The sequence below is a fragment of the Polyodon spathula genome, chromosome 2, assembly GCF_017654505.1.
Source record: "Polyodon spathula isolate WHYD16114869_AA chromosome 2, ASM1765450v1, whole genome shotgun sequence".
In the NCBI taxonomy this organism is placed as follows: Eukaryota; Metazoa; Chordata; class Actinopteri; order Acipenseriformes; family Polyodontidae; genus Polyodon; species Polyodon spathula.
The window spans coordinates 78,548,630-78,575,312 of record NC_054535.1 but is presented as its reverse complement, the minus strand read 5'-3'; the positions used below and the strand labels follow the sequence as shown (position 1 = coordinate 78,575,312).

Below are 26,683 nucleotides of genomic sequence, written 5' to 3'. Positions count from 1 at the left end.
TCAAAAATTAAGCCTCCACCGGATCATAGTCATTGGTTTGCAAATCTGCTTGAAAATATTTATTTTTTTCCCGGTTTGTTTGTAGCATCACTCGTTTGTGGACTGCGGCTATTTTTGCTCCTACTTTAGAAAATAATTTTAAAAAATCATGTGGAAAAATGTTAATGTAAGCTCATATGTTAGTTTGACATAGATCTTGGAGATGGTGATTTTCTTTTTTTTTTTTTTTTTTTACAACGAAGAAAACATGCAAGTGTTTTATAACAAAATCACGGACTGTCTTAGCTACGCTTGATAATAATGGATTTGACACACATTTGTAAAATCCGTCATGAAGTTTTCGTTGGAAAAGTTATACCTTTTGACAGTATAGTTTTCCTTTAACTTTGCATCGTTTTGCCAGAATACAAATACGACCAGTAAAAATAATGGAAAACAGTTTGTGCAGCTCAAGCTCCCGGGCACAGAAAGGGGCATTCATCTTTGTGGAGGCATTTCTACAAGGGGGAGCGCCTTGGGGATTCACCTTGAAAGGTGGCGTTGAACAGGGCGAACCATTAATCATCTCCAAGGTAAGTGTGTTTGTAAAGTGTCACATTGGATAAGCATGTGCATTCTCTACATTTCACTGAAGTGCAGGCACACGCTGCCGTTTGAGTGTGCACTGCTTCATCATTCAAGGATGGGAGTAGCTTATTATCAGGGTTTCATCTCAGCCTTTAAGTTTTGGGAATGACACTTCAGTAATCTCCACTACTACAGATAATATGGGATAAGCGCTCGAGTGTGTGTGCTAAAATCAACAGCACAACTTTGAAACAGAGTTAAGTTACGATAAAATATACAAATAAACGTTTGTATTTATTCAATTTGCTCACACGGTTGATTTTGAAGCTCGTTCTACAGTATTTCACTCTTATTTATTAAACTGTATTGCTGTATTTTTGTGACGTAAAACTGTATTACTGTATTTTTTTTTTTTTTTTTTTTTTTTGGACGTTTGCCTGCTCGTAATGTGTTCTGTTTCTTCGGTCATGAAAGTCGGGTGCATGATGACCTTTGTTTTAAGACTGGTACCCCACACGGTGCATTGAAGGGCGGTTTACCAAGTAACTGGAAGGACTAGAATATTTATATATAATACTTGTTTATTGTTCGGCCTTTAATTAAAGAAATTGATACAAAGTAAACGGGAGCGAACAGAGCGCGCTCATGCAACAGGTGTTTTGTCTTCAAAGCGCCGTTTTCAATGGAGTGCCTCCTTTGGGAACATTGAGGTTTCGGTTGGTGCAGTTTCGCTCACTACTTGGCAACTGTATTCTGTTTAAACAATACGTGGGTGAGAAGAACTACCCACTTTCAATTAACATAAATGTAAGAGTCCAGTGGCCACTGTTCTTCTCTTCTTTGTTGGAAATTCCATAAATACTTTTGGCAACTTAAGATACCGTAACAGCTTTGACAGATTTTCAGTATGACATGACAGTGTATTACAAACTAAGATCACCCTGCACTGTACTTAGAGCTACAATATGGGGAGCTGATTAATACGTCACTGGTAACCTTCTTCATCTGAGCGTTAACAGCCACGTGAGTCGTTTGTCTGGTCATCAGTATGTGGATTGTCTGCTGCACAAACGCCACCAAGACAAAGTAAATATGGTTCTTTAAAAAAAAACATTATTTCTTAAATAAACAGTAATACATTTCTACATTCTAAATTTGTATGTCCAGATATTATAATATATTTGTAATGTTTACATGCAAACAGGATTTACTGTCATATACTTACAATAACATGTAAAATATCTGTGTAATATTTCCAGCAGGAAACTAAAATAATATTGTACATTTCCACGGTAAGTTTGTCCAGTCCCATTTAAAATAAACCCTAGGCAACAATGTCATGTCAAAATAAAAGACTTGTCCTCACAGTTGCTTTAGCACAAGTATTAAAAGAAAGTTGTTAGTGCTATCATAAAGGAGTGTGAGGAAGTCTGTGACTCTTGTCTTGGAATGCCGTTCCACTGCAGGCTTAATAGGTAAAATTAAACTATTAAATGTTTTAAGTCATGGTCATGGTTTCATTGGTTCAATTCAATAATTACGGACATGGTGGAATAAAGACCTGGAATTTGCCGAGCTTGCCTATGCCAACAATATATTTGACCTGCACAAGCCTTTGGTGGGAAATTGGCTAAAAATACCCGATAATCATTAGTCCTAAGAGGTCTCATCTTTCTAAGATTTTTCTGATAATATATATATCTATATATATATATATAATATATATCTATATATATATATATATATACTAAAATAAACAATTAAACACATAGCAAAACTACCTTCAAAATACCATCAGAAAATCACATTTTATGGGGTTCAATTAAGCAAGCAAACAAATCAATGCTTTTCTGTTCTTTTGGCGAAACATAACAAGCACTTTCAGATCACTGTCATTGCAGCGTTATCATCAACTGGGAATGAAACGGTTAAATAAAACAGTTTAATCAGGGGTGATGAAATTTGCTAGCCTGGCACCTAGTCCTGGTTTTATAACTATCTGCTTTTAGCACTGTTTTTATATATAACTGCACTACTGAAACAAGCCAGTGCTTAATAGCTTCACAACTGGTTACAGTGAACCTTTCTCACTACACAGATGCTTGTATAGCAGGCACTGGTAATCAATTACAAACCAACAGACTCAGTTAAGTGCTGTTTGTGACTGATTAGCTCCCAGTGGTATATCTGTTTAGTGCAATGAAGATTCAGCCTGAACCTCATTGTTAGAATGTTGGCTCCTGATCATTTAGTTATAAAAAGCAGAACTGGGTGTAGGAAAAGTGGATTTCCAGATACACTGATATCAGTTGATACAACCATCTGAAAATTCATATTGTAAATCTCTTATCAGAAATTAACCAATCACAGTGAAGTATTGGCCAAAATTCCATTACCTTTTATCCTGCATACAGATGTCATTTTCATGAATCTCGTGCATCTGCATGAGATGTCATCTCTTATACAATAAGAGACACCCTACACATGACTTATTAGCTTATAGTATCAGTATATTGCATGGCTTTTATCACATTGCATGTATCAAATGGAGTTGACATCACAATATTAATTCAGAGTAGTTTTTACCATATCTGCAATGCGTTTTTGCTGAATACATTCTGGCAGGCATACACCACTTGAGAAGAGAACAACCAGAAGAAAGCCCACTCATGGGCAGCCACTCTGCACTCTGGTGGTGCCACGTCAGCATGTATTTTACACCACCCTTACCTGTGTTCTATGTGTAAAACACAGTGTAATTTTGAAGGTTGTTGTCTGCTTGGCTGTACTATGGATTTGTTTAGGTTGTAGGCGTCCAGTGTTGTTAGTGATGTTGGCAGCTGCATTTTCAACAGGGTGTGCATTTTATGCTTAATTTTAGAAAATGTTTACGTCTGTATAAGCTACGGAAGTTTTCATTTACCACTGTGGTACAACCCCGGTAAGGTAAATAACACTGTGCAAGGCACCTGTAGGTAATAAACAGATGGCTTAACCACCAGCTGTGCAAATCAACTGGCAGAATCAACAGATCAATGTCCTTTTTTTCATTTTTTTTGTATATGAAGAGGAAGAAAAAATATATTCGAAGTCAAGAAAATATTTGCAACAATGATTAACTTAGAAGAGGAACTACAGAACTTTGTCAAGTCATTTGCATCTAATTAACATTGTCAAGTTTGTCAACTTTGTCAAGTCATTTGCATCTAATTAATCTCGCTTTATTAAATATATGTCATCAAAATAACTTGTTTGAATTACAGCCGTATTATGTACAGTTTGATACATTCCTGTATCATATCTGAAATACTGGAGATTGGACATTAGAACTGAATCCATCAGTGCAAGTTCCACTTTTTAAAACCAAGATAAATGTGAAACTGGAGCTTTTTCCCAAGACAGCTAGAGTGGAATTAAATTACACCAGGGGCAATCTCCCAGTCAATAGATAACTTGACAGAAATATCCAATGAGTTGCCGATATAAAAAATAAAGAATCGTATATACACAGTACATAGTACACAAAAAACAACAACAGATATAAAAGTCACAGGGTGTTCACTTCAGTGCTTTAATTAGAGCTAATCATGGTAAAACACAAGTGTTAGTTTCTCAGTCGCAACTTTCTCCATGTAAACTGTAAAATGGTGAAAACAAAAGAGCTAGGCTGAATTAATGAGTCCATAGGATTTGGTTACTATGGCAACAGGTCCCCTTAATGACAGCCCTGCTGTGACTGTGTGATGCCACAGTTTTAGGACTGTTTTCCACACTAAAGAAACGTCACACTTGAAAAGCAGACAATGTATACTGTAGTTAGTAGGAAGTTTTAGTAGAATATTTTAGAAATACTGCAGAAAAAATATTAACGTTTGCTAATATTTAATTATGTTATATTTTCAACATTTCCCCAGGGTAATTTATTGAACCATCTTATTAAAACCACTTGAAAGATAAAACACATAAGTATATACTGTAGTGGAAATAGGTGATAGTAAATGGATAATATTTGAGCACCACCAGCACTGCGTTTGATGGCCTGTTCATTAAAAGCTTTTGATAATTTCCAAAGAGGTAATCTATGCAGGGATAACAAGATAGTATGCAAGGTATAATATAGTTAGAAGTGGGGTAAAAAGGGAAATGAATCCCCCTCATCCAGTGCTTTTGTATGTACTTGTTTTGTTTTACAAACTGATGGAAAGTGCAGTCCCTGAATCCTTTGAACCAATTACAATACAAATACAATTACAGTTTAATAAGCTAGTTGTTTATAAAAATTCATTGGCAGACGCTCTTGCGGATATCACAAATATTATTAACTAAGTAACATTGACGTGATTGCTTATTTGCAAAGTTTTATTTGCCCTTTTAGCAACTTACAGTTTAATAACTTAATAAAACGCTTTGTGTTATCATTAGTAAAGGCCTATTTTCCGACACAGTATACTGGCAGGGAACCAGTGATGAGACTGCTGTACTGTAATGGTTTGCTGTCATGGCTGGCTAAAATGATGTTTGGGACTGCTGTTACTGTAAATGTTTTAATAAAAAGAAATAAATTATTATTATTTTTTTTGTTAAAATAAAATAAAACTGATAGTACAAAACTAGTAACAAGCGACATAGATCCATTTTAAGCCCTTAAATGTGAAAGCATTGATGAAACAGTGAAAACAGACTCATTTTAGTCATTTTATAAACTAGAAGGCTGTTGGCACATCACACCAATGTGCGCAGATCATTACACTCATAGATCTATTAATGGCATAGAAGGTGGGTTTTGGAGAAATAGTTTGTTATAAAAATCTGTAACTTTGCCTGTTTCATTATGAAGCAGTATACAAACTTTTTGATCACCCAACAAAACGTTCGGAAGTTATAACAAGTTTTCATAAAACAAACATCCATAAACCAGACTGGGTGCTGCACAGAATGAATCAGTCAATGAACAAAATGTTTTCATTTGGTTTATGGGGTCCAGACAAATGCCTTGAATCAACTCATTCAAACTGCTGGACTGAACACTGTGCTCATGTCCAGAGATCACACATTGGTCATTGAGATCAGTACACTGGTCCTCAGACAGTTAGGTTGGGTATGTACCACAAAACCAACCACACCAAAGCACACTTCGTAGAGAGAATGTAGGAATTCTTCGTTCTTCATGCCTCCCTCTCTGAAATCTGTTTGACGGTAACAATACAAAGAGATCATTAGCTCATCCTTGGTCAATTATGGTGTGAATTTCATGCTCATAAAAGCTGGTTGAGTAACACCACTGGCTGCAGCTGGCCACTCTCTTGCCAGATAGAGTTTAAAGGAAACAAGATTCAGCATTTGTTATACATTTTATTTCAAGTTCACAGTATTTATTGAATTGTATAGCACACAACTGTTTTTTTATACAATAATGTGTTGCATTGCATTAGGGTTAACAAATACATGTGCTAAGAGAAACTAAAATGCAGTGATTAATATTTGAATAAGTCTTTTTCAGACATTGACATTTCATTTTAGTTTCTTTTGGTATTTCTTAATATACTTCTTAATTCAGCACCTTTGAGTGTTTAGCAGGTATGGATAACAGTGGGTTAAACAAGTAGGGGAAACGTTGCATAAAAAAATTTGATGATCGTGACAGACTTTAAAAACAACATTCTTGTGAATGTTAGTCCTTGCATGTACAACCTGTTGGTCATTTGCAACCTGAGTGAAGTATCCATTATGAAAATAAATATTTTTACCTGTGAACACTAGCAAGTTGCTGTTTCCTGCGTTCTAAATACTTCTGTGTTCTTGAGAGAATAATGTGATTATGGGTGGGGGTAAGTTCAGACCGTCACCCCGTTAGACACCATAGCATTAAGTCATATATATATATATATATATATATATATATATATATATATATATATATATATATATATATATATATATATATATACATACAGTACTGTGCAAAAGTTTTAGGCAGGTGTGAAAAAATGCTGTAAAGTAAGAATGCTTTCAAAAATAGACATGTTAATAGATTATATTTATCAATTAACTAAATGCAAAGTGAGTGAACAGAAGAAAAATCTAAATCAAATCCATATTTGGTGTGACCACCCTTTGCCTTCAAAACAGCATCAATTCTTCTAGGTACACTTGCACAAAGTCAGGGATTTTGTAGGCATATAGTCAGGTGTATGATTAAACAGTTATACCAAACAGGTGCTAATGATCATCAATTCAATATGTAGGTTGAAACACAATCATTAACTGAAACAGAAACAGCTGTGTAGGAGGAATAAAACTGGGTGAGGAACAGCCAAACTCAGCTAACAAGGTGAGGTTGCTGAAGACAGTTTACTGTCAAAAGTCATACACCATGGCAAGACTGAGCACAGCAACAAGACACAAGGTAGTTATACTGCATCAGCAAGGTCTCTCCCAGGCAGAAATTTCAAGGCAGACAGGGGTTTCCAGATGTGCTGTCCAAGCTCTTTTGAAGAAGCACAAAGAAACGGGCAACGTTGAGGACCGTAGACGCAGTGGTTGGCCAAGGAAACTTACTGCAGCGGATGAAAGACACACATGCTTACTTCCCTTTGCAATCGGAAGATGTCCAGCAGTGCTGTCAGCTCAGAATTGGCAGAAAACAGTGGGACCCTGATACACCCATCTACTGTCCGGAGAAGTCTGGTCAGAAGTGGCCTCCATGGAAGACTTGCGGCCAAAAAGCCATACCTCTGACATGGAAACAAGGCCAAGCAACTCAACTATGCACGGAAACACAGGAACTGGGGTGCAGAAAAATGGCAGCAGGTGCTCTGGACTGATGAGTCAAAAGTTGAAATATTTGGCTGCAGCATAAGGCAGTTTTTTCGCCGAAGGGCTGGAGAGCGGTACACGAATGAGTGTCTGCAGGCAACAGTGAAGCATGGTGGAGATTCCTTGCAAGTTTGGGGCTGCATTTCTGCAAATGGAGTTGGGGATCTGGTCAGAATTAATGGTCTCCTCATTGCTGAGAAGTACAGGCAGATACTTATCCATCATGCAGTACCATCAGGGAGGCATCTGATTGGACCTAAATTTATTCTGCAGCATGACAACAACCCCAAACATACAGCGAAAGTCATTAAGAACTATCTTCAGCGTAAAGAAGAACAAGGAGTCCTGGAAATGATGGTATGGCCCCCACAGAGCCCTGATCTCAACATCATCGAGTCTGTCTGGGATTACATGAAGAGAGAGAAGCAACTGAGGCTGCCTAAATCCACACAAGAACTGTGGTTAGTTCTCCGAAACGTTTGGGCCAACCTACCTGCCGAGTTCCTTCAAAAACTGTGTGCAAGTGTACATGTCCTGGTCATATTTCAAAGTTGAAAAACGTTTTGAATTGTTTACAGTGCTGCCTCTTTATATTGCACAGCCTAGTGTTAGAAGGTGCTCTAGCATTTTCCCCATAAGATCACTTGTTCTATATAAAGTTCCAGTTTGTGGTAACAATACCAGGAATTGGTTTCATTCTGTAACTGTGGCACTTGGAAATTTGTGATAAGGGATACATTGTGTTTAAACTCTGTCCTTGATTTTGCGATAGGGAAGGGGGGGTGGGGTGGTGTGAGACACTCAAGTGGATATTGACATGTAACACATTCTTATCAGAAGGCACTAGTACTGAGTGAGCACTGCAGCATTCCCCTGTGGGACAGATACTTGTCAGGGGTTGCTTGTGTGGTGAGACAGCATCGGTGAGGGAACTTTGGATCTGGGTGCAGCCTCAGTTGTGTGCGGATGCCGAAAGGGCACATTTTTCATGTCGTCACCGCTAAAGATCCTCACAAGATACAGCAACAGGCAGATTTCCAAGCCGGCTGCGAGGCCCACGTTTATTTTTTTTTGGGCCCAGTCCCATAGAAGCTGGGAAGTGAAACCCCGGAATGCAGCCCACAGGCTTGGCAGCAGTCCAAGGGACGAGGAATGCCAGAAACAGCATTTACAAAGCCTGGTCAGCCTGTAGTATGAAAAAGAAAATAAAAGAAAAAAGAGAAACCCTAGATGCGCTGACCGCATACAGTATTTGTAAGCTGTTTTCTGGAGGTTCTTTCAGTTTTTTTTTTTATTTTTTTTTTTTTTTTTCAAATGTAGTTAATTTGTTGATAGAGTTTTAGATGTTTGAACGGATGTGGCCGCTGACCTGAGCCATGCAACAGCAGCAGCGAAGGTTAAGAGAATTAGTCTTGTAGTTCTGTTCTGCATTAGTAGCTGCATTGTCAATGTCCTGGCACCGTGTCTACAATTAAATACGCTGTTGGCTTTCTTTGGGCACTTAGTTAAATAAACCACTGTGCTGGTGTCAAGCGGTTTTCAGGAAAAAATCTGCTACAAAGATGAAGTTAAAAAAGCTGTAAAGTATATATTTTTATACAGAAATGAATACTGCAATTATGATTTGCCTGTCCTAACTGTGTGTAAACATTATACAGTACTGTAAGGGCATTAAAACAGAACCACCCACTTGTGTCTATGCTCTGTGTTTTTCTATGCTTTTCATTCTCTTACTATGATCTACTACACCTTGCTGTGCTTTTCTTATAGTATATACAGCTATGGCCAAAAGTTATGCATAAGCCTATAGAATTAAGCAATTTTGCTTCATAAAGTCGAATGAAACCTGCTGAATAATGTTACGTTAACATATTTAATTACATACCACTTTGTAGTTTTCCATGTACTGACAAAAATTGAAAAATGTGACATCTTGAAATCTAAGATCAAAGTTATGTTTATATAGTTTTTTTTTCAATCCCAAAATACTAGGTGGTTCAAAAGTTTTGCCATAGTTGTAGAAAAACGATGAACAGATATCCCATGCAGTCATTGTGCATTGGTAGCATATGGACAGCATTTGGGGAGACACTGCACTTGTCGGGCGTCTTGCATATTGAAATCCTGTTCATCTTTTTGAAGAGGGGATGGTTATCTATTCAGGGATGATATTTAGTAAACAAGGGGTGTGAGTACTTTGCTCTAGTAGTGGGTCCGGTTAATTAAAAGCAGTTCATTAAAAGGGTCATTTTATCCCACTGAAACCTCTTCCTCACCAAATATCTTGTCATCTCTGAAAAGATAATCGTCTCCTATTCAAAAAACCATCTCCTATTCAACTATATACAAAAGATTTGAAAGGGCAGTCAGTCCCACAAGCACCCTGGTACACCAAATGGTGTGTTCCACAAAGCAGAGTACCAAGATGAATGTTTCGCTGGGTAAAATGAGAAACAGATGTCCCTGTTTTGCATTTCTTCATCTGACCCAACAGTTGGAAGGTAGTGTATCAAGCTGAGATAAATGAGATAAACCAAACAAAATGTGTGCATAAAAGATGTACTATTATCGCAACCATGCAGTATTTGAAAACAGTCGAACTGGTAGATCGATAAAGAATTAAAAAGGCAAGCAAGGTACAAGTAAATTTCTAAGTGGTAATGCACTGTGAAAGCTTGATGCAAGTGTGATAAAGGAATAACAAAAGAATTATAAAGTGTGTATAGAGAACAGAGAAACACAGGAAAGCATTATCAAGATGTGGGAAATGTGTAGTATTTAAATTAATAAGCTGTGTATCATTTAAATTAATAAGCTGAAATATGCTAATGTCTTCCATCCCGAGGACTGGGTGAATCACCACATAGCAACACAGCAGTTTCACTGTGCCAAAAAAGATTTACTTGCCTTTATAACAATAATTACATTGTTTGTGTTCTTGCTTGTTAAGAAAAAATGCCATCTTTTCCACTATTCATTTTCACTGCAGTCAGGTTCAGTTTTAAATAACAATGTTTAGAAAATACCATTTAGGTACCACAATGATACCGGTGTATAACCCTAAGAAAGTCCCATCGAAACCATTTAGCAGACCATGGCTGATCCAGCAATGGCAAAACTAATATATTGCTTCAGATTAGGGAGCACACAGCTCATTACATTGGTATACCCAGCACATCAGGTAAGGGTTTGGCTCACTGATTAATGTGGTCTGAAATTTAGACACTGTGCGAGTAAATTGTACTTTAGGTGAGTATAATGTAACATTACCTTAAAGTTATGGGTACTTTCAATAAATACTGTAAATACTTTAATGCTAACTTATGGGGTATGCGTTAACTACAGCCTTACATGTTAACTGTAATGTTAATTTGAACTACTGTGTAAAAAATTGGTATTTACAACAAAAGCAAAAACAACAGTTATTCTTATTTTCTTTATTGAATACAAACAATGTCTGTGAAGCAAAAAAACACAGAAACAGAACTTGTTTTTCAATACTGCTGATGGAATATACTTAACAACAGGCCTGCATGCAGCACATACTATATATTTCTAATTTTTTAAACTGTACCAACATTACACTAATGCAAGTAAAGAAATATTAATAGTGTATTCCTTATTGGTCACCTTGCTATAGCAATATAAAACATCTGACTCTCTCCAAACACAGAATATTATATTTATTATATAGATTTACCTTCCAAAAATTCAGTTGACAGTAGGTAGGTTAGGTTGAGAGGGACTAGGATGGCACTGAAGAATCAAGTCGCTTATTCACCAGTCACAACCGTATTGCAAGTGAGTTTTAACCGCACTTTTTTTCAATGCCTAAAACACCCAGTACGTAACTTATCTGGTAAGTTAGTATACCAGTATGAAATTGTTACCACTCGTCGCTTAATCAATTTCTTGTCAGTGTAGCCACCCTTGTGCTACCGTTGCCAATGTAATGACACTGCATTGACTTTGAAGATAATTTGATTAGGGCAGAATCTTTGTATGCATGGAAAGCAATATGACATTCTACAAAACATCCATGTTTCTGGATTTGGTGCAGCAAAGTGTTAAGAGAACACTTTGCATTGCTGTCATGAGTAATGAGATTGGGCCTTTTGGTTTGACCAGCTTAACGGATAATCTGTTTAGTGACAAAAAATCTTGTTTTTGCTCAGTCATTAGCTTGCATTTGCAGAAGCATGACAAGAATTTTTGGTCTGGTAGTCGAAATGTCATGTGACTGCCATTACATCTGCAGGATTCCCGGTGGAAAGGAATGCCCTGCTTGTGCTGTGAGATGCAGCCCACGATATGGAAGAGTAACCCTGCCTCTCCAAACCTTCTCCTGATATGATTTATAACTGGGGTCCCCTGTTTACACAGGCATAAGGGAAGGGGGTTGGGGGTAGGCTGTGCCTGAACAAAAAAGCAAGGCATTGTAGTTTAGAGAGAGCAGCTTTTTTTCAGCCTTTGCAGGTTTATGTGTTGTAATTCAATGTACAAATCACTCAAAAGTGTCCTGTGGACTAAAGGGAATACAGTGGCATTGATACTGTGAGGGTTGTTTGTGGGGCCACGAAAATTTACTCCCAGTTTATGCACTCTCCAACACCTTGTTAGTGCATTGCTCTTGTACACGCAGAAAAAAAGAGAAGGACTGACCATTCCACACTTAACTCTGCTGCTTTGTTTCAGGGTCAAGGCATACAGGTAGAACCACCTTTACTTCGATTGACAAAGAAATACAGCTGTGTGCCCTGTGACTGCATCTGAAGACCAGCATCCTACGATGCATTGGTGGTCTGAAACTATGCTTCCACTTTATGGCAATATATTCAAAGAAGCTGATACACGTGAAGTGTCACATCATCAGATATGCAGTATTAAGAGAGTACTGTATTGGTCAGAGTATATTATTACACAATAATATATATTTACTGATCTACTGTATACAGTAGGAACCTAGAGTGTTTTTGGATGGTATTGTATAATTCTTTATTTACATGTTTTCCTTATATTTCTGTAGCCCACTGTATGTCATCCATTTGAAAGACAAAAGGGTCTGTGAGAATGATAATGCTAACTTATAAGCAAACTGCTTTAGTAAGCAATTCAGATTCCTTGATGCGCAGTCAGCGCCATTGTCTGAAAACATTTCTGCTGCCACTCTGAATGATTGTGCAATGTAGCACGATGACATGTGGTTATGTAAGTAAGCATTTTAACTGGTTCATTTTTGTGCCTTTCTCAGAGGGGGGTATAACATTATGTCATCCTCGCAAGACCAGACAATAGGGGAATGTGAATACATGCTGTATGCTTATTAAGGGGACAATATAATTAGGCTTTTAATACATTTATGCAAATTTGTGTATGAATACCTGCAATCTGTAAATGGGGGACTGGAGAGAATATCCAAGATAGTTTGTAAAGTCTGCCGGATCCATATTAGTTTTCCATAGAAGGGTACTCTACAGGGAGAGCGACAGGCCTGCAGTATTCATTTCCTGAAGAATTTACCGCCCTGTAAGTTGAAGTGCTTCAATTGCTCTCATGTTTAAGCTCCTAACACTCACTGTTCTTTTCTTGTCGTTTCTTAGTTTTGGATTAGTTTTCTTAAAAGACAAACTACTGTGGAGTAAGAGGCCCCCCCAGCTGAGACACGTTTCCATTTTGCTGCCTGTTAAGGATATGTTAATATGCTGGTGGTCTTTGGGTAGATGTATAAGACCTTCATTTTCTGGCACCTTTTAATTTATTCACTTTCTATCAATTGCATCCATTTTCATAACTCACACTGACTTTTTGTGCAGTGAATTTATATTGTTGAAGTAAATATTCTATAGATTGTTTTTTTGTTTGTTTTCAGAGCCTTATTAATGGAGACGTACTCAAAATAAGTTTTTCGCTTTGAAAATCATGCCCGAATGTTGTTTAACACATTCTGCTGTAGATTTCTACTTCAGACTGGGCCAATCTCTTGCTCCAGCTGCTCATTTGAAATGTTTGTGGCAGTTATTGCTCTGTTGAGGTCTTTAGTTCGCTGTTAGTTGGCAACAGGTCAACAGACACTCAAAGCATATCTCCTTATATAGTTACATAGTCAGCATTCTCTTAAGGAAATGTTATATTGTGTGTGTGTGTGGTTGAGGCAGAGGCTACATTTGGGGTAGACCATATTGGAAACTGTTTTATATTATATAAAACATTTCTAAATGCATGTAAGGACTGTTGTGCAGTTTTCAGTATTTAAGGTAAAGCTATCCGAGAAGGAAACATAATTTGAGAAAAATAAATTGTTGCTTTTCTGTATTGCTCAGGCTAAATTATTTTGTGTTCACCACTGTATACAACACAAAAAAACTGAGCAAATACTTTTTATTTATTTATTAGTTTGTGACTGACTAAACTAAACTATTACTATTCTGTTATTTAAAGATAAAACAATATGAAGTCAACAAGATAAATGTTTTTGGAATAGAAAGGAATTCAGTGCTTTTTAGACAACCAGACTGCACATAAAGTCAGAATACATAACAAGTCAACCTTATATCCTGTGGCGCAACTAACAAAATATATCAGAACCAGTGCAGTCACATCTGCTGTCTTGATCATTGTGAAGGTGCTTGAAACAGGGAGATGCAGCTCCTAATACAGTATGTCACAGAATAGAAATGCTATTTCCCTAATACATTAGCCAGAGTTTCATACATGTACCATTAACATACGGCATGCATTTCTAATTCATTTTGTCTATCTGTACATCCATCTGAGGAATTTACTCATGTACCGTTGTTTTTTTTGTTACCTGTAAAAAATACATCTAACACAGTACATGGGTACATCAGTCTTTAGCACGGTATTTGCAGTGATCCTGGAAGATACATCCATCTTATCTTATCTTGTGAGTTGTGAAGGTGTCCCCGCAGCAGGTAAAGATCAATGTTGTCTGGGGTGTGGAGTGTCCAGACAGTAGTATATTGTCAGAGCTTCCCTCAGATTTATTGCATTTAGTGATGCTTATGGAAAATGAAATGCTTTTACTTTAAGTCAATGATTCTTGCAGATTTAATGGCACATTATTAAATTAGAATCCATGAACCAGAACATACCACAGGCCTCAAGATTACCATTCGATTAGTCCTGGGAAACAGTGCTGAGCAGGAATAGCCCGCATTCCAAAAAGATGTTGTGTCCTATTATTAAAATCTTAAACATTTAGTTTGTCATGCCTTTCAAGTGAGATCTGATTGATTTAGCCTTTTGTATAGAAGCCTGAGATATTAACAGTGGGGGGCCGTTTTCAAAGCTTTTTTCAGTTGGAATTAGTCCATGCAGTGGTGGGTTTTTTCTGTTCATTTGTTTCTGTTGATAAGAGCCCAGGTGTAATGTAATGCTTCATTAAGTGCATTTTTAAATGTATGGTTTGAGACACAACCCCATCATGATCAGATTACTGTGTCTGAAGAGTTGTGCCTAGTGTGTCTTTCTAAAATATAAATTCAGTTGTGTTTTTAGCATGTTATGTGCGTAAGCATGTCACACTTCCATTATTACATGTAGTAATAATAATAATAGATGTACAGTGGATCATAGTGATCTACCTTTTCATGTTAATGAAAGCTCTAATTTTGTAGTGGGGAACGTATGTTTCCTAAACACTGAAGCACATATAGAATGTAAGGATTCAGAAACTAATACAATTGCTGCTCTACTTGTTGAATATGTGGAAATAGAATCAGACTCTTTAAAACTGCTCACTGAAAAATATCTCTTCTAGATGTTGGATTTGTAAGGGCAGTGAGAGGGCATATAACAAGAGAATAAAGTAAGATTTGATGACACTAATATGGTAGTTTAACTTATTGTTTGTTATGAACAGTTTGACATCCAAGACCTCTATTTATTTGCCATTCTATTTCTCTTTACCGCTCAACTTTAATACCAAAGGGGCCTATGTTTAATACTGAGAGTTTTGGATTGCTTGCAATGTGTGCTCTTGAATGTACAGATAATGTGTTGGAGTGAAAGTTTAAAACCTGAGAGCTTCAGGCGAGCATCGTTATGATAGCTCTGATCAATACACCAAACTGAAGGGGTGAGGTGGCATTACAGAGATGCCTGGAACATCAGTGTTGTGTGTGAATGGGTACAAGTCATATGTGAACTGTTCTGAGTAACACAGTCAAAGCAGGGGGAAAGGATTCTATATCATGCACTTGGTCCTGGTTTTAGCAACTGTCTTGTTGAAATGTGTTGTTAAAATGATTAGAACTGTGCCAGCCATAAGGAAATCAATGAAGTTATCAATTGAAGACCTACAGACGATCAGCAAGCATTGAAACCAACTCATTAAATGTTCACTTGTTTAAGAGTTAAGTTTTGAAAATGTGATGCTTGTGCATTATTGGTGTGAATTGGGAATCAGATGAGACTCAGTCTAGTCAGTTCAGAGCACACTTAGTAAGAGCTCTATTGTTCAGATTGCTGGCACCTGATCATTTTAGCAACACTTCTCAGCATAAATGATAAACGTGAGAGAAGGTCATTGTCTTACAATAAAAAAAAAAAAAAAAGTACTACAGGCTATACAGGCTATAAAGGAACATTTTTACTATGTTTAGAGTATATTTGGAAGTTTATGTGCCAGTTTGAGATTTTTAATGTTTGCTGTGAATGTCAGTCTGAGTTTTCTGCTACAGACTGACGACTCGAAACCGACAGCACAAAGTCTCAGTGGGCTGAGTTCTTTACAAGTTGGTTTTTATCTGATCCAAGTGAGGTAATCCTGTTAACTATCAAGAGGAGGTACTGATGTCTGGACCGGCTCTAACCACCAATGCTCCCCGGCTTACGAATTCTGTGATGTGGTTGGAAGCAGGGGTAGGGATTTAGGTTGGTGTATCCGTTTTCATGGAGATTCAGAGATGGTATGTCTTGATAAGAAGAAATGAAACCTACTCCAAGACATAATGATATACTATAGTCCTGCTGGGACTGAGCTGTTAGAAAAAAAAAGCCTAAAAAGCATTGTGAGGCAGAAATGATGGAGAAACAGTGAAACAGTGCAGAACAGTGCTTTATACGGATAGCTGCACCTTTCTTAGAAGTCATTGGAGTTTATATTTGCATAGTTATACAGTACGAATAGCTCTGGTAAAATTAGCTGGTGATATTGGTGACAAAAACGTAATATGGCTGCCTTTACGGTCATGTGACATTATGGCTGTCTGCAGTCATGAGATCAAAAGCTATGAGGTTTTGGCTTCACATTTTAGTGCTCAGCTCTGTTCTATGATTCTTACAGTCAAGTTTGATTATGAATGTGCAAACCCACAGTTTCATCAGCTGTCCGAGTGGCTGGTTTCAGACGATCCCGCAGGTGAAGAAGCCGGATGTAGAGGTCCTGGGCTGCCGTGGTTACATGCGGTCTGTGGTTGTGAGGCCAGTTGGACGTACTGCCAAATTCTCTAAAACAACGTTGGAGGCGGCTTATGGTAGAGAAATGAACATTCAATTCCCTGGCAACAGCTCTGGTGGACATTCCTGCAGTCAGCATGCCAATTGCCATGCTCCCTTAAAACTTGAGACATCTGTGGCATTGTGTTGTGTGACAAAACTGCACATTTTAGAGGGCCTTTTATTGTCCCCAGCAAAAGGTACACCTGTGTAATGATTATGCTGTTTAATCAGCTTCTTGATATGCCACACCTGTCAGGTGGATGGATTACACTATGTAACACAATTTTTGTTCCTGGGTAGTAAGTGTTATTTCCTAATTGCTTATGCCTCAAAAGTATAGAAAATGGCTATTATTCCCCACAAACTTTGCTTTTGTGACCAGGACAGTGATATTTCAAAATATCACTATTTCCAATGGGAAAATGGGCAAATATGTGTCTTTTCGTTCACATAAAGTCAGAAAAAAACAACATATGAACCCAAATTAACATGTATTTATACTAAAGTAATACAAATATGACTGCAAAAGATTTAGAAGTGAGTAGTTTTTCGAGATTTACAATTATACTGTATTTACTTAGCAAAGGAGAAATGCTCATTAACAGGGATGTAAACAAATTTGTGCACAAAATTTGAGAGAAATAAGCTTTTTGTGCGTATGGAAAATTTCTGGGATCTTTTATTTCAGCTCATGAAACATGGGACCAACACTTTACATGTTGCGTTTATATTTTTGTTCAGTATAATATATATATTATATATATGATAAAACTTATATATATATAGTAAGTTTTATCATTTTAATGAAAGCTGTATGATGAAGAAATACTTACCATTCATGACTGACCCATCATCATCGTCAAAAGTGTTGCCTATCAAAATGAAAATATCTTTTGAAGTTCTGTCAGTTCAGTATTGTTGATAATGTCAACTACTCTACTGAAATTTACCATCTAAGGGGTCAAGATTTGCTCATCCACCAAAAATGTTCCAGTAAACCAAAGAGACTATTAGTCACTTTTGTTGAACAAAAGAGCATTATTTCTAACAAAAAATTAATGCTTCCGACATTAAATCCTAAATGATGGTAAATATATTAGAAACTAAAGAAAACTAACATGGTTTTACCTCCTAATATGATATTAACAATCCAAGTAACAAATGTATTCTAAAGCTAGGCTCTGCCAGTCAGGATTACCTCAGCAGTTTTCTGGTGGTCTGAGTGTTGCCATGCTTGATTGCTGCACTGCAAATGGGTGTGTTGTCATTGTTTGAGACCTGTTATCAGATTGGCACATTCCATTTTTTTTAATGGATAAGGTATTAAGTATACAGTACAGCCAACTTCTGAGACTTTTTCCCACACAGTATCACTATAAGAACTGCCGCCCAGTTTGGAATTACACATATAAAAAAACAATCTGCCAGCTGCAGACAAAAGGAGCATATTTAAAAAAAATTAAAAATAGAATTTCTCTCTCTCTCTCTCTCTCTCTCTCTCTCTCTCTCTCTCTCTCTCTCTCTCTCTCTCTCTCTCTCTCTCTCTCTATCTCTATATATATATATATATATATATATATATATATATATATATATATATTTATATATATATATATTATATAGAAAACAATATATTTTGTATTTTGAATAATGATGATGTAGATGTACAGTACTGTACAGCTTCAGGCTGTCCAGGTCACTTTCATGTCTAGTCATGTCATGTCCTTTAGCTCTTCATCCCAATGCTGCTATGTTGATGTAATAATTGAGCAAACCTTGTGGAAAATTCAACCCACAGTACTGGCAGTTCACACTTCATGAAAATATGAAGTAGGTTGATATTTTCAGGTATTTCTAAATAGGGACATATGAAAAGATGGCTAATATCTTATAACCCATTAGAAATGCCAACGTCAAATTATCATTGTTGTTTTTTTGGTTAAAATGGGATATTTGCAGAGCACATAGTCGCACTGGGTGGCCAAATGATGTTACAAGGAAGTCCAATGTGAATCTTCATCACACGCCAACTTCTAAGAGAAGGAGAGACCACAAATGTAATATCCAGTGAAAAGGCACTGATTGTATCCATGTGCATTTCATTATAGGATGTTGTAACGAGGGGTGGGCTGGTTTGATGTAAATCCAGGTCTGAAGGCAGTGTGGAGAGTCCAGACACTGGTTGCAGGTACAAACACAGTACATTTATTTTAGAAGTCAAATGCTTCAGACCATGTAAAGCCTAGTTCCCCAGTTCCATTCTATAACATGTTGCAGTCAGGAATAATTTCCCACAAACTCTAACCAGCTTTTAAGCTAAATCTTCTGGCTGTGGACTTCTGTAGTGACTGCAGAATCCTACATTTCCCGAACAACCTTTCAGCTAACTTTACTGCACAGTTTTCCATTTCCGTCTTGAAAAACAACAACAAAAACTATGCACACTGAAGTCAACAGTAAAGTGAACCAAAAAGTAGTAGCAGAATAAAATGAATCTCAACATTGGAGTAAAATGTCTAATAATCACTCAGAATGATGCTAAACATCATAATTAGGGCTTCTGATTTTCAGTTTTAACTGATAAAAAAACGATAAAACACCATCGAAACAAAATAAACGTGTATAGCCAATAAACAGTGAAGTAACACTGGAAATGGTTACTCAATTCACAGTGACTTCACCCCTTTACCACACTGTGGCAGGGTTCGTGGCCCCTGGTGTGTTATTATTGATGTGTATGTATTGGTGCACGGGTATAATGTGGGCTATGTAGCACGAATGATTTAAAATGTATAGTTGTATTTAGGCACAGGGATTGTGCAATCACATCATGTGCAGATAAAATGTGTATTAGTATGAGGGCACAGGGATTGCACAAATTAGTTCATGTGCTGGGATTCAAGTAAATGATTAATTAGTAATTGAATCCCAGTACAGCTGTATATATAGATGCATGAATCACTCTGGGTTGGGTGTTCAGAGTGGAGAATGGGAGAGAGGAGGAAAATTAAAAACAAATGAACAGTTTCTACACATGCTGGCTCTACACCGGCCCACTACTTGTTATAGGTCAGTGTTTGTTTGTTTGTTTGTTTCTTTTGCCTTTTTTTTTGTAAAGTGTTTTGTTTGTTTAAACCTTTTATTTTTAATAAACCGGTGCAACAGCGCACTCACTCACCAGTCCTGTCTGTCTACTTCCTGGCCCAACGTCACCACCAGCCAGCCTGTTCGCACATACAAGAAATAAAAATACTACAAAAAAAAACAAAAGCAAACTAACTTTCCCAGTGCAGCTGGGCAATGGCCCTCCTTCCTGGCTTGAATCTATCATTGATTCGATCTGAATTCTTTAAACCCTCCCCAACTACTGAGTGGCAGCAAATTCATTTCTATTGGAGACTCCGCTTGCAAGATTTAAAACGAGATTAAAATTAGGAACAGAAATTTATTTGTGGGATTTAAAGCTATATTACAGTTATATAGTGTGGATTTAAAATAAAATTAAAACACATTGTGGCAAAATGTGAAAAAATGTCTAGACACACAAAAACCCTGGAGCAACGTGCCCGTGACCATCAGGATTTTGATGAGGAAGACAGCAAAGGAAAGAAGGTACAACTTAAGTGTGCAAGTACTGTCCAGTTAGTGTGCATATTGTGACAGTAAAAAAAAAGCATTTTGGAAAGTAACAGAAAATAATAATTTCATACAGTATATAAAAAATGAAAACCCCTGAAAAAATAGCTAAAAATAAGCACCAGAAAATGAAAGTCTATTAATGTTATTTATAATGCATGATGTCATGTGTTATTTGCCTTTTTATGCTGGGCACGCAGTTGGCTGGCACCGTGTTCTTCATCCTTCTTCGTCCTCTCAGAATGCCCAGGATGTGATTAGCTGATGGTCTCACCGGATCTGTAAACAGGAAGGCGCCTCTTAGCCAGTGTTATCTCTCAAATTGACTTCCACAACCATAGATAGCTTACAAAAATAAAAGGTAGACGACTTGCCTTCGGCACTGCCTGCCTAGACCAGTTACAATACAGTAGCTCATTCTCATTTCATTAATTACAGGAAATAATCTTTTGATAGGATTACTTTCAGTACACTGTAGTAATTTTGATAACAGATTCATCAAAATACACCACACAGATGGAACATATTCAGTAACATCTGATACAACTGTCAAATACAAATAATGGTGTATATATATATATATATATATATATATATATATATATATATATATCATTCAGTGCAGATGAAAGAGAATGAATTAGTTTGGCATTTCAGAATTTTTTGTAATTAGACCATCTGCTTATAAACTAAATTCTAAGAAAATAATTAAATAATAAATTGAATGCAGCTTTTGCGCTCCATGCTTTGTTTTGTCTTTGGTTTTTCTGGTTGCTGGACTCATGGTCTCAGAAAACACAACCAGTTGTTATTTTATTCATTCAGACCCCAAGAAAGAGTGAACTTGCATCAATAAGTGTCTGTCATTCTGTATGACTTCCTTCACACAATGGCCTCACACATTGATAGTGGGATTAAGATTGGCACTGTTGGTTATAATTGCTGAATACAATATTTCTCATAGATGTTTTAGGTTATTATATTAGCCTGGCAATACTTAAAACATTAAACACAATAAAATGTTATCCATGCTAAATTTTGAGATTTTTATTTTTTTTGTATGTACAGTACGTAATAAAGATGCTCAGTAACTACAGTAGCAAACCACCTTAAGATTGAAAAACCCTCTCTTACTCTGTACAGCACAGAACAGCTGAATTATAAGGTCAAACATCACAAAGGAAGGGTGCAGATGCCAGAAGGTCAGAACATTGTATCAGTTCTATGAACTACATAAAGCCTTTTTTCATTCATTTCTGCACAGTGCTTACTTTTTCTTCCTAGACTGCCCACAAAAATGCCAGGGAACGGGGCCAGAAGTTTGAATGTTTGTGCAAGTGTCTTTAATTCAAAGTGTCAGCTCTTTTTTGGTGTGGGGCTGGTATGTGTTTGTTTCAGCAAGTTTAGTCCCCCACCCCGCTCTTTCCACCAGTCGCACCAGTTAGAGCATAATTGGTCCTCCACAGAGAGAGTGAGCAGCCAATGAGCTGTGGGGTCATAGGGTCGAGAGCATGGTGTTGGGAAGTGGCATGTGACTGTTGAGATTCCAGTGTCAGCATTGTCTATGAAGGATATCATACTGGGATAGGCATGGCACGCTGTTGTTACCCCATTCATCAAGCAGCAAAGAAATCGGGATTACAGCAAGCTTCCACGCCCTTTTCTATATAGCTTACAGGACACTTCATATTGCATAAACACTTCTATTAAAGACAAACAATCTTATATAAAAGTTTGTTATTTTAACTAATTAAAAAAAAAATCTGATGGCAGGATCAATACTGTAATGGTACTTTTGTACTTCTCTGGTCAAGTCCGGTGCTTATTTAGAAGTATTTGATTTTAATCAAAAGTCCATCTGGGTTTGGCTTTTTAGTTTTTGAGCCATGAGGAACATTAAGGGAATTTGTTATTTGTAATGCTGGAATTTAACAGACAAAAGAACACTATAAACTTTGTTATAAGAAAAACATGCTGCACCTCAAACACAACAAAAGTAAAGGAAAGTGGATATTTCACTTTTCCGTTTCAGATCATTTTTGGAATGGTTGCTGACCACAGGCTGTGCCATAGTAAATCTGTTGCTCTTTAACATTGTCCAAAGTAAAATAATTTTATGTCAGATGATTTTTATATGGCACCCAGTGAGACCCAGTGACTTTATCTAACTGTGGTTTATTTAACTGGTATTTTTGTAATGAACACACAGTGTCACCAGTGGTCAAATGCTGTAACTGTGGCAAAGATTCTTCATTCTTTGTGATATTCACCTCAACAGATACAAATTAAACTGCTGTGTTTTTATTGACACGTGGTCTGGGGAACATATATCTGGACACACAGATTGAGACCGATTTACTAAGATTTGAAGTTGTTTTAACATGAAATAAGAAACTGCAAATGTTTTTGAACTAGACATAACCCAGAAAGGTTATTTAAAGGCCTAGTATATCTGGCCCATTGTGCCTGTTCAACAAATACCAGAACACTCCTGATGTTGTATTTTTAAACTAGATTTTTTATATAGAAAAAAATACTGTATATAAAAAAAAGTTTCTATATCTAAAATAGGCTAATGTGTATTTGATCTCTGCCTATCTGTCTCTTGAAATAATAGTTTCTCATATTTATTTTTAAACTACAGTGTGCCGTACAAGATTATTGGGTAGTTGTATCCATTATTATAAATCTTTTTTGGCTTTTGGGTGACCTTTAGCCTCCCCATGTTTTGTAAGCTACATTTCTAAGGTTTGTGGTTTATCATTGGTCACATTCCAACTATCCTAAAAGTAAACCTGGCAAGGCTGTTAAAAAGAAAAGCAGTACAAATAAAAACATCCTGGAGTGGATAATCTGATTCACATCCTGATACGTCTTAAAAGCTAAAGTTTGCTTGCTGACATTTTCAAAACACATGTGGTCATATTAATCAATAACTGAAGTGTTCTGCAGCAACATGTTATAGCTAAGGGCTTGGTTCTTCTCCTGGGAAATAATGTGTTGTATTGTTCATTTCAGTAAAACTAAAGAAGGTTAAATCTGCCTGATAGATCCATTGTATTTATTACTGATTTGCTTCATGGCAGTCATCAAACAGAAGTTAAATTGAAGAATTGTGCAATTATTCTTGTTGTTGTTTTTCAGTTTTCTGGGAAATCTTAAGAAACTAAATCTATTTGTCTGTTTGACTTTGGGGCTACTTGATCAACCTATACCCTGCTGTGATAAATACAGGAGTTTACAGCACAGGGGATTCACCCTAGATTGCAACAACCATCTGTATGTGATACACATTAAATACATGTTCAATCTTACTGGTGTTTTAATGACATAGTTGTTATGAGATTACTATCTGCATTTCAAACACAGTCAAATGAGAACCACAGAAAATCAGGATCAGCCCCTGATCTTTATCAGTTAAGATCAGCCCCTTTTAGATCTTTAAAATAGACTGCAGGCCAGCATCACTACCAAATACCCGATAAAGCAATAAAAAAATAATTCCATGCTTTTAAAATATCTGTTGTTATACTGGATGTAGTGGTATTTAAATGATTGTTTTATGAAGGCTTTATACTTGCTGTTTGTATGCAGAGATAATCTTGGTTCTTTGAATCAGCCCATGTGAATATAAATTCTGATGTATTACTGATTCAAAGTTGTTGGATGTTATAGCTGTAGACTGTCTTCCCAGCTACAGTAACACATGAACCCCATTTATTCCTGCTGACCAGTTTGAGTTGTCCGAATTTAATGGTGCTTTGATGCTGTTTTAGTTTTTCATTGGGGATTACACCACCTTTCCTTTTCCTTTTCCTGCTTTTCAAATTTATAAAAAATACGGTATTTTTAAAAGAGGCAAGAAATGGGACCTTTAAGCTGGAAATACCCAGTTCACAGTTTAAACCGAAGCAACATTTACTAAATGAAAACAAGCGGTCTGGTTGCAAAGCCCTCTAACATAACAGTGATTATCCAAAGAGACTGGCCAAACATTACATCAGAACTGATTTCAAAAACAGGGCTGCAGACATGACCTGTTCCACCTGTACCATTCAGATAAAACAGCCAGATTCATCAGAGAATTGCAAAAGTTAACTGCGGTTTCATGCTGTTACAATGAAGAACCCCAGTCTGCTCAAACCAGGTATGCTACTCTAGAGCAGTGGTCACATTTTGTGGCACTTTCTATACTTTTAGTTTGTTACTGACCCCTGCCTTGCCTTTTGGTATGAATTAAGAGTTGTCAAGACAATCTAATTGAGCCTGAAAATAAAACCTTTGATGAGCATAAAGTAAAAAAAAAACAATCAAATGGATTACTTTTTTTTTTCTTTTCTTTTCACTCCTACCCAATTTGGAAGCATCTGCCTATCTGTCACTTCAACCCATTTCTCATAAGGATGGCTTTGTTCCTTTTTAGTGACCAGACTTAAGTAACGGATATTACCAAGTCACTGAGTCCTGATGGCACATACCCAGCCTGGGAACTGTGTCTGGTCATGCACCTGACCAGTAGGGGTTGCTGTAGCGTGGTGTGAACTGTCTGCTGGTGATTTTTCTCCCTATTCTCACAGTTCAAAGGTAACTCAACTCAAACAGGATTTGAACCATGTTGGATGACTCCCCCTGCGGCTTATCCGAGTTCCTTTATACAATACAGCACTCCCATTAAACCCTTTTGCTTTTTAGCAACACAGACTGACTGGCCTTTCATTAGTGTGGTTGATGATTGTTATAAAGCCTCCATTAATCGTTGCATACTATCCCTGCAACAGAGTATCTTGGGAAAGGGTGTAGTTTTCATCTTCATGATGAAACATGATGGTAGTTATCATTACCAGTAGATTAGAAAACCTGGTCATAAATAGCAGTGGCTTAACATAAACATTTCTAGAAGTTTGAAAAGGAAACTGAATAGGATAACAAAGCAGACCAAGATATTGACACTGTCATTTTTTTACTGTGCTTAAACCACCACTGTTTGTTACTGATGGCAGTTGTCAGTGATTGACAATAGTAGGACTATCTGAGAAAATATTAATGTGCAGTTAATGAAAATCCCACAGGAAACTATAAAAACTCAAATCCTGTTAAACCAGCTTAACCTTAGCAGTTTTTGTCATTATCTAAAAAAAGGCATGAATTTTCAACTGATGAGAGCGATCAATTAAGCGTTGCACTGACTGTCTATGTTAAAATGTGGTGACGCTGGTGTTTTGTAACTGAACTGTATGCCGTTAAGACCGCCCACAAAATGTCAGTTTATCAGATGAGACGATTATTGGTTGTTAGGAATTATTGGTTGTTTGCATTGTAAATTAATTATATCCTGTAGTTACTTAGTAAAGCCCGGTCACACAGCATTTGACAGGCTGCACAGCATGAATAAGCATGTTTGTGAGCTGATATTAAGAGAGGTAATTCCTCTAAGAACCTATGGTGCATGGCGAGTGGTTTTTCAAAAATCATGATAATGAACGGGGTATGCTGTTAAGCGAGGTGATACAAAACAGACTCATCTGTATATGTACAACAGAAAATAAATAATTTGCATTAGTTACACTATGTTTGAAATGTATGTCAACACCTTTAAATTAGAGGTTTAAATTAATGCAAGTTTGCATTTGGGCTAATAGGGCTTCTGTATATTGATCGGTTTTGAGAAATGTGAGAGAGGCTTGTAAGCAAATAACTGATGCGCTATCCCATGTGCTGTCCACACCTCCTAATACCGTGTGCTCTCCCAATGAAGCCATTTGAACCCACTTATTGTGTACTGACAATTAGTACACAAGCCTTACGTATATATGAAGGCATCTGTCCATCTGGCTGTCTGTATGTCAGACACTTTTTTAAGTGTACATGCAATTGATGTAGTCATGGTGATACCCTTTTTCATGTAACCTATATGGTGGATATATATAACTAGAATACTTGTTACAATGGTATTAGCCCCCCTCCCTAGATGTGCTGTTGTAAACTACAGTACTAATTGATTTAAAGGGTGTACAGTAGTATAAAACCTATATGCTCCCCTACTCCCTTTCCCTCTGAATAAAAGGAGCAAATATTTTAGCTTCTGCCTCCTATCTCCCATATCTCCAGTGGCAACCCTGCATTCCTTCCAGTAATCACCTTTGTCTAGTTATGAAATCCCTAAAGCTAATCAGATCAGTGATTAATTGTATACATATTTTCC

At 37.0% G+C, this 26,683-nt stretch overlaps 1 protein-coding gene across 2 annotated transcripts in view; it reads left to right on the top strand.

Annotated features, from left to right (window-relative positions):
* Positions 1 to 245: 245 nt before the first annotated feature.
* LOC121301384 (protein Shroom3-like) overlaps positions 246 to 26,683 on the top strand; it is a 121,787-nt gene continuing 95,349 nt past the window's right edge. The window contains exon 1 of one of the 2 annotated variants that reach the window (XM_041230735.1): positions 246 to 572. In XM_041230735.1, coding sequence (XP_041086669.1) covers positions 429 to 572 — 144 coding nt within the window. In that variant the 5' untranslated portion in view covers positions 246 to 428. The remainder of the gene's footprint in view (positions 573 to 26,683) is intronic. The other variant, XM_041230744.1, reaches the window with a different exon arrangement.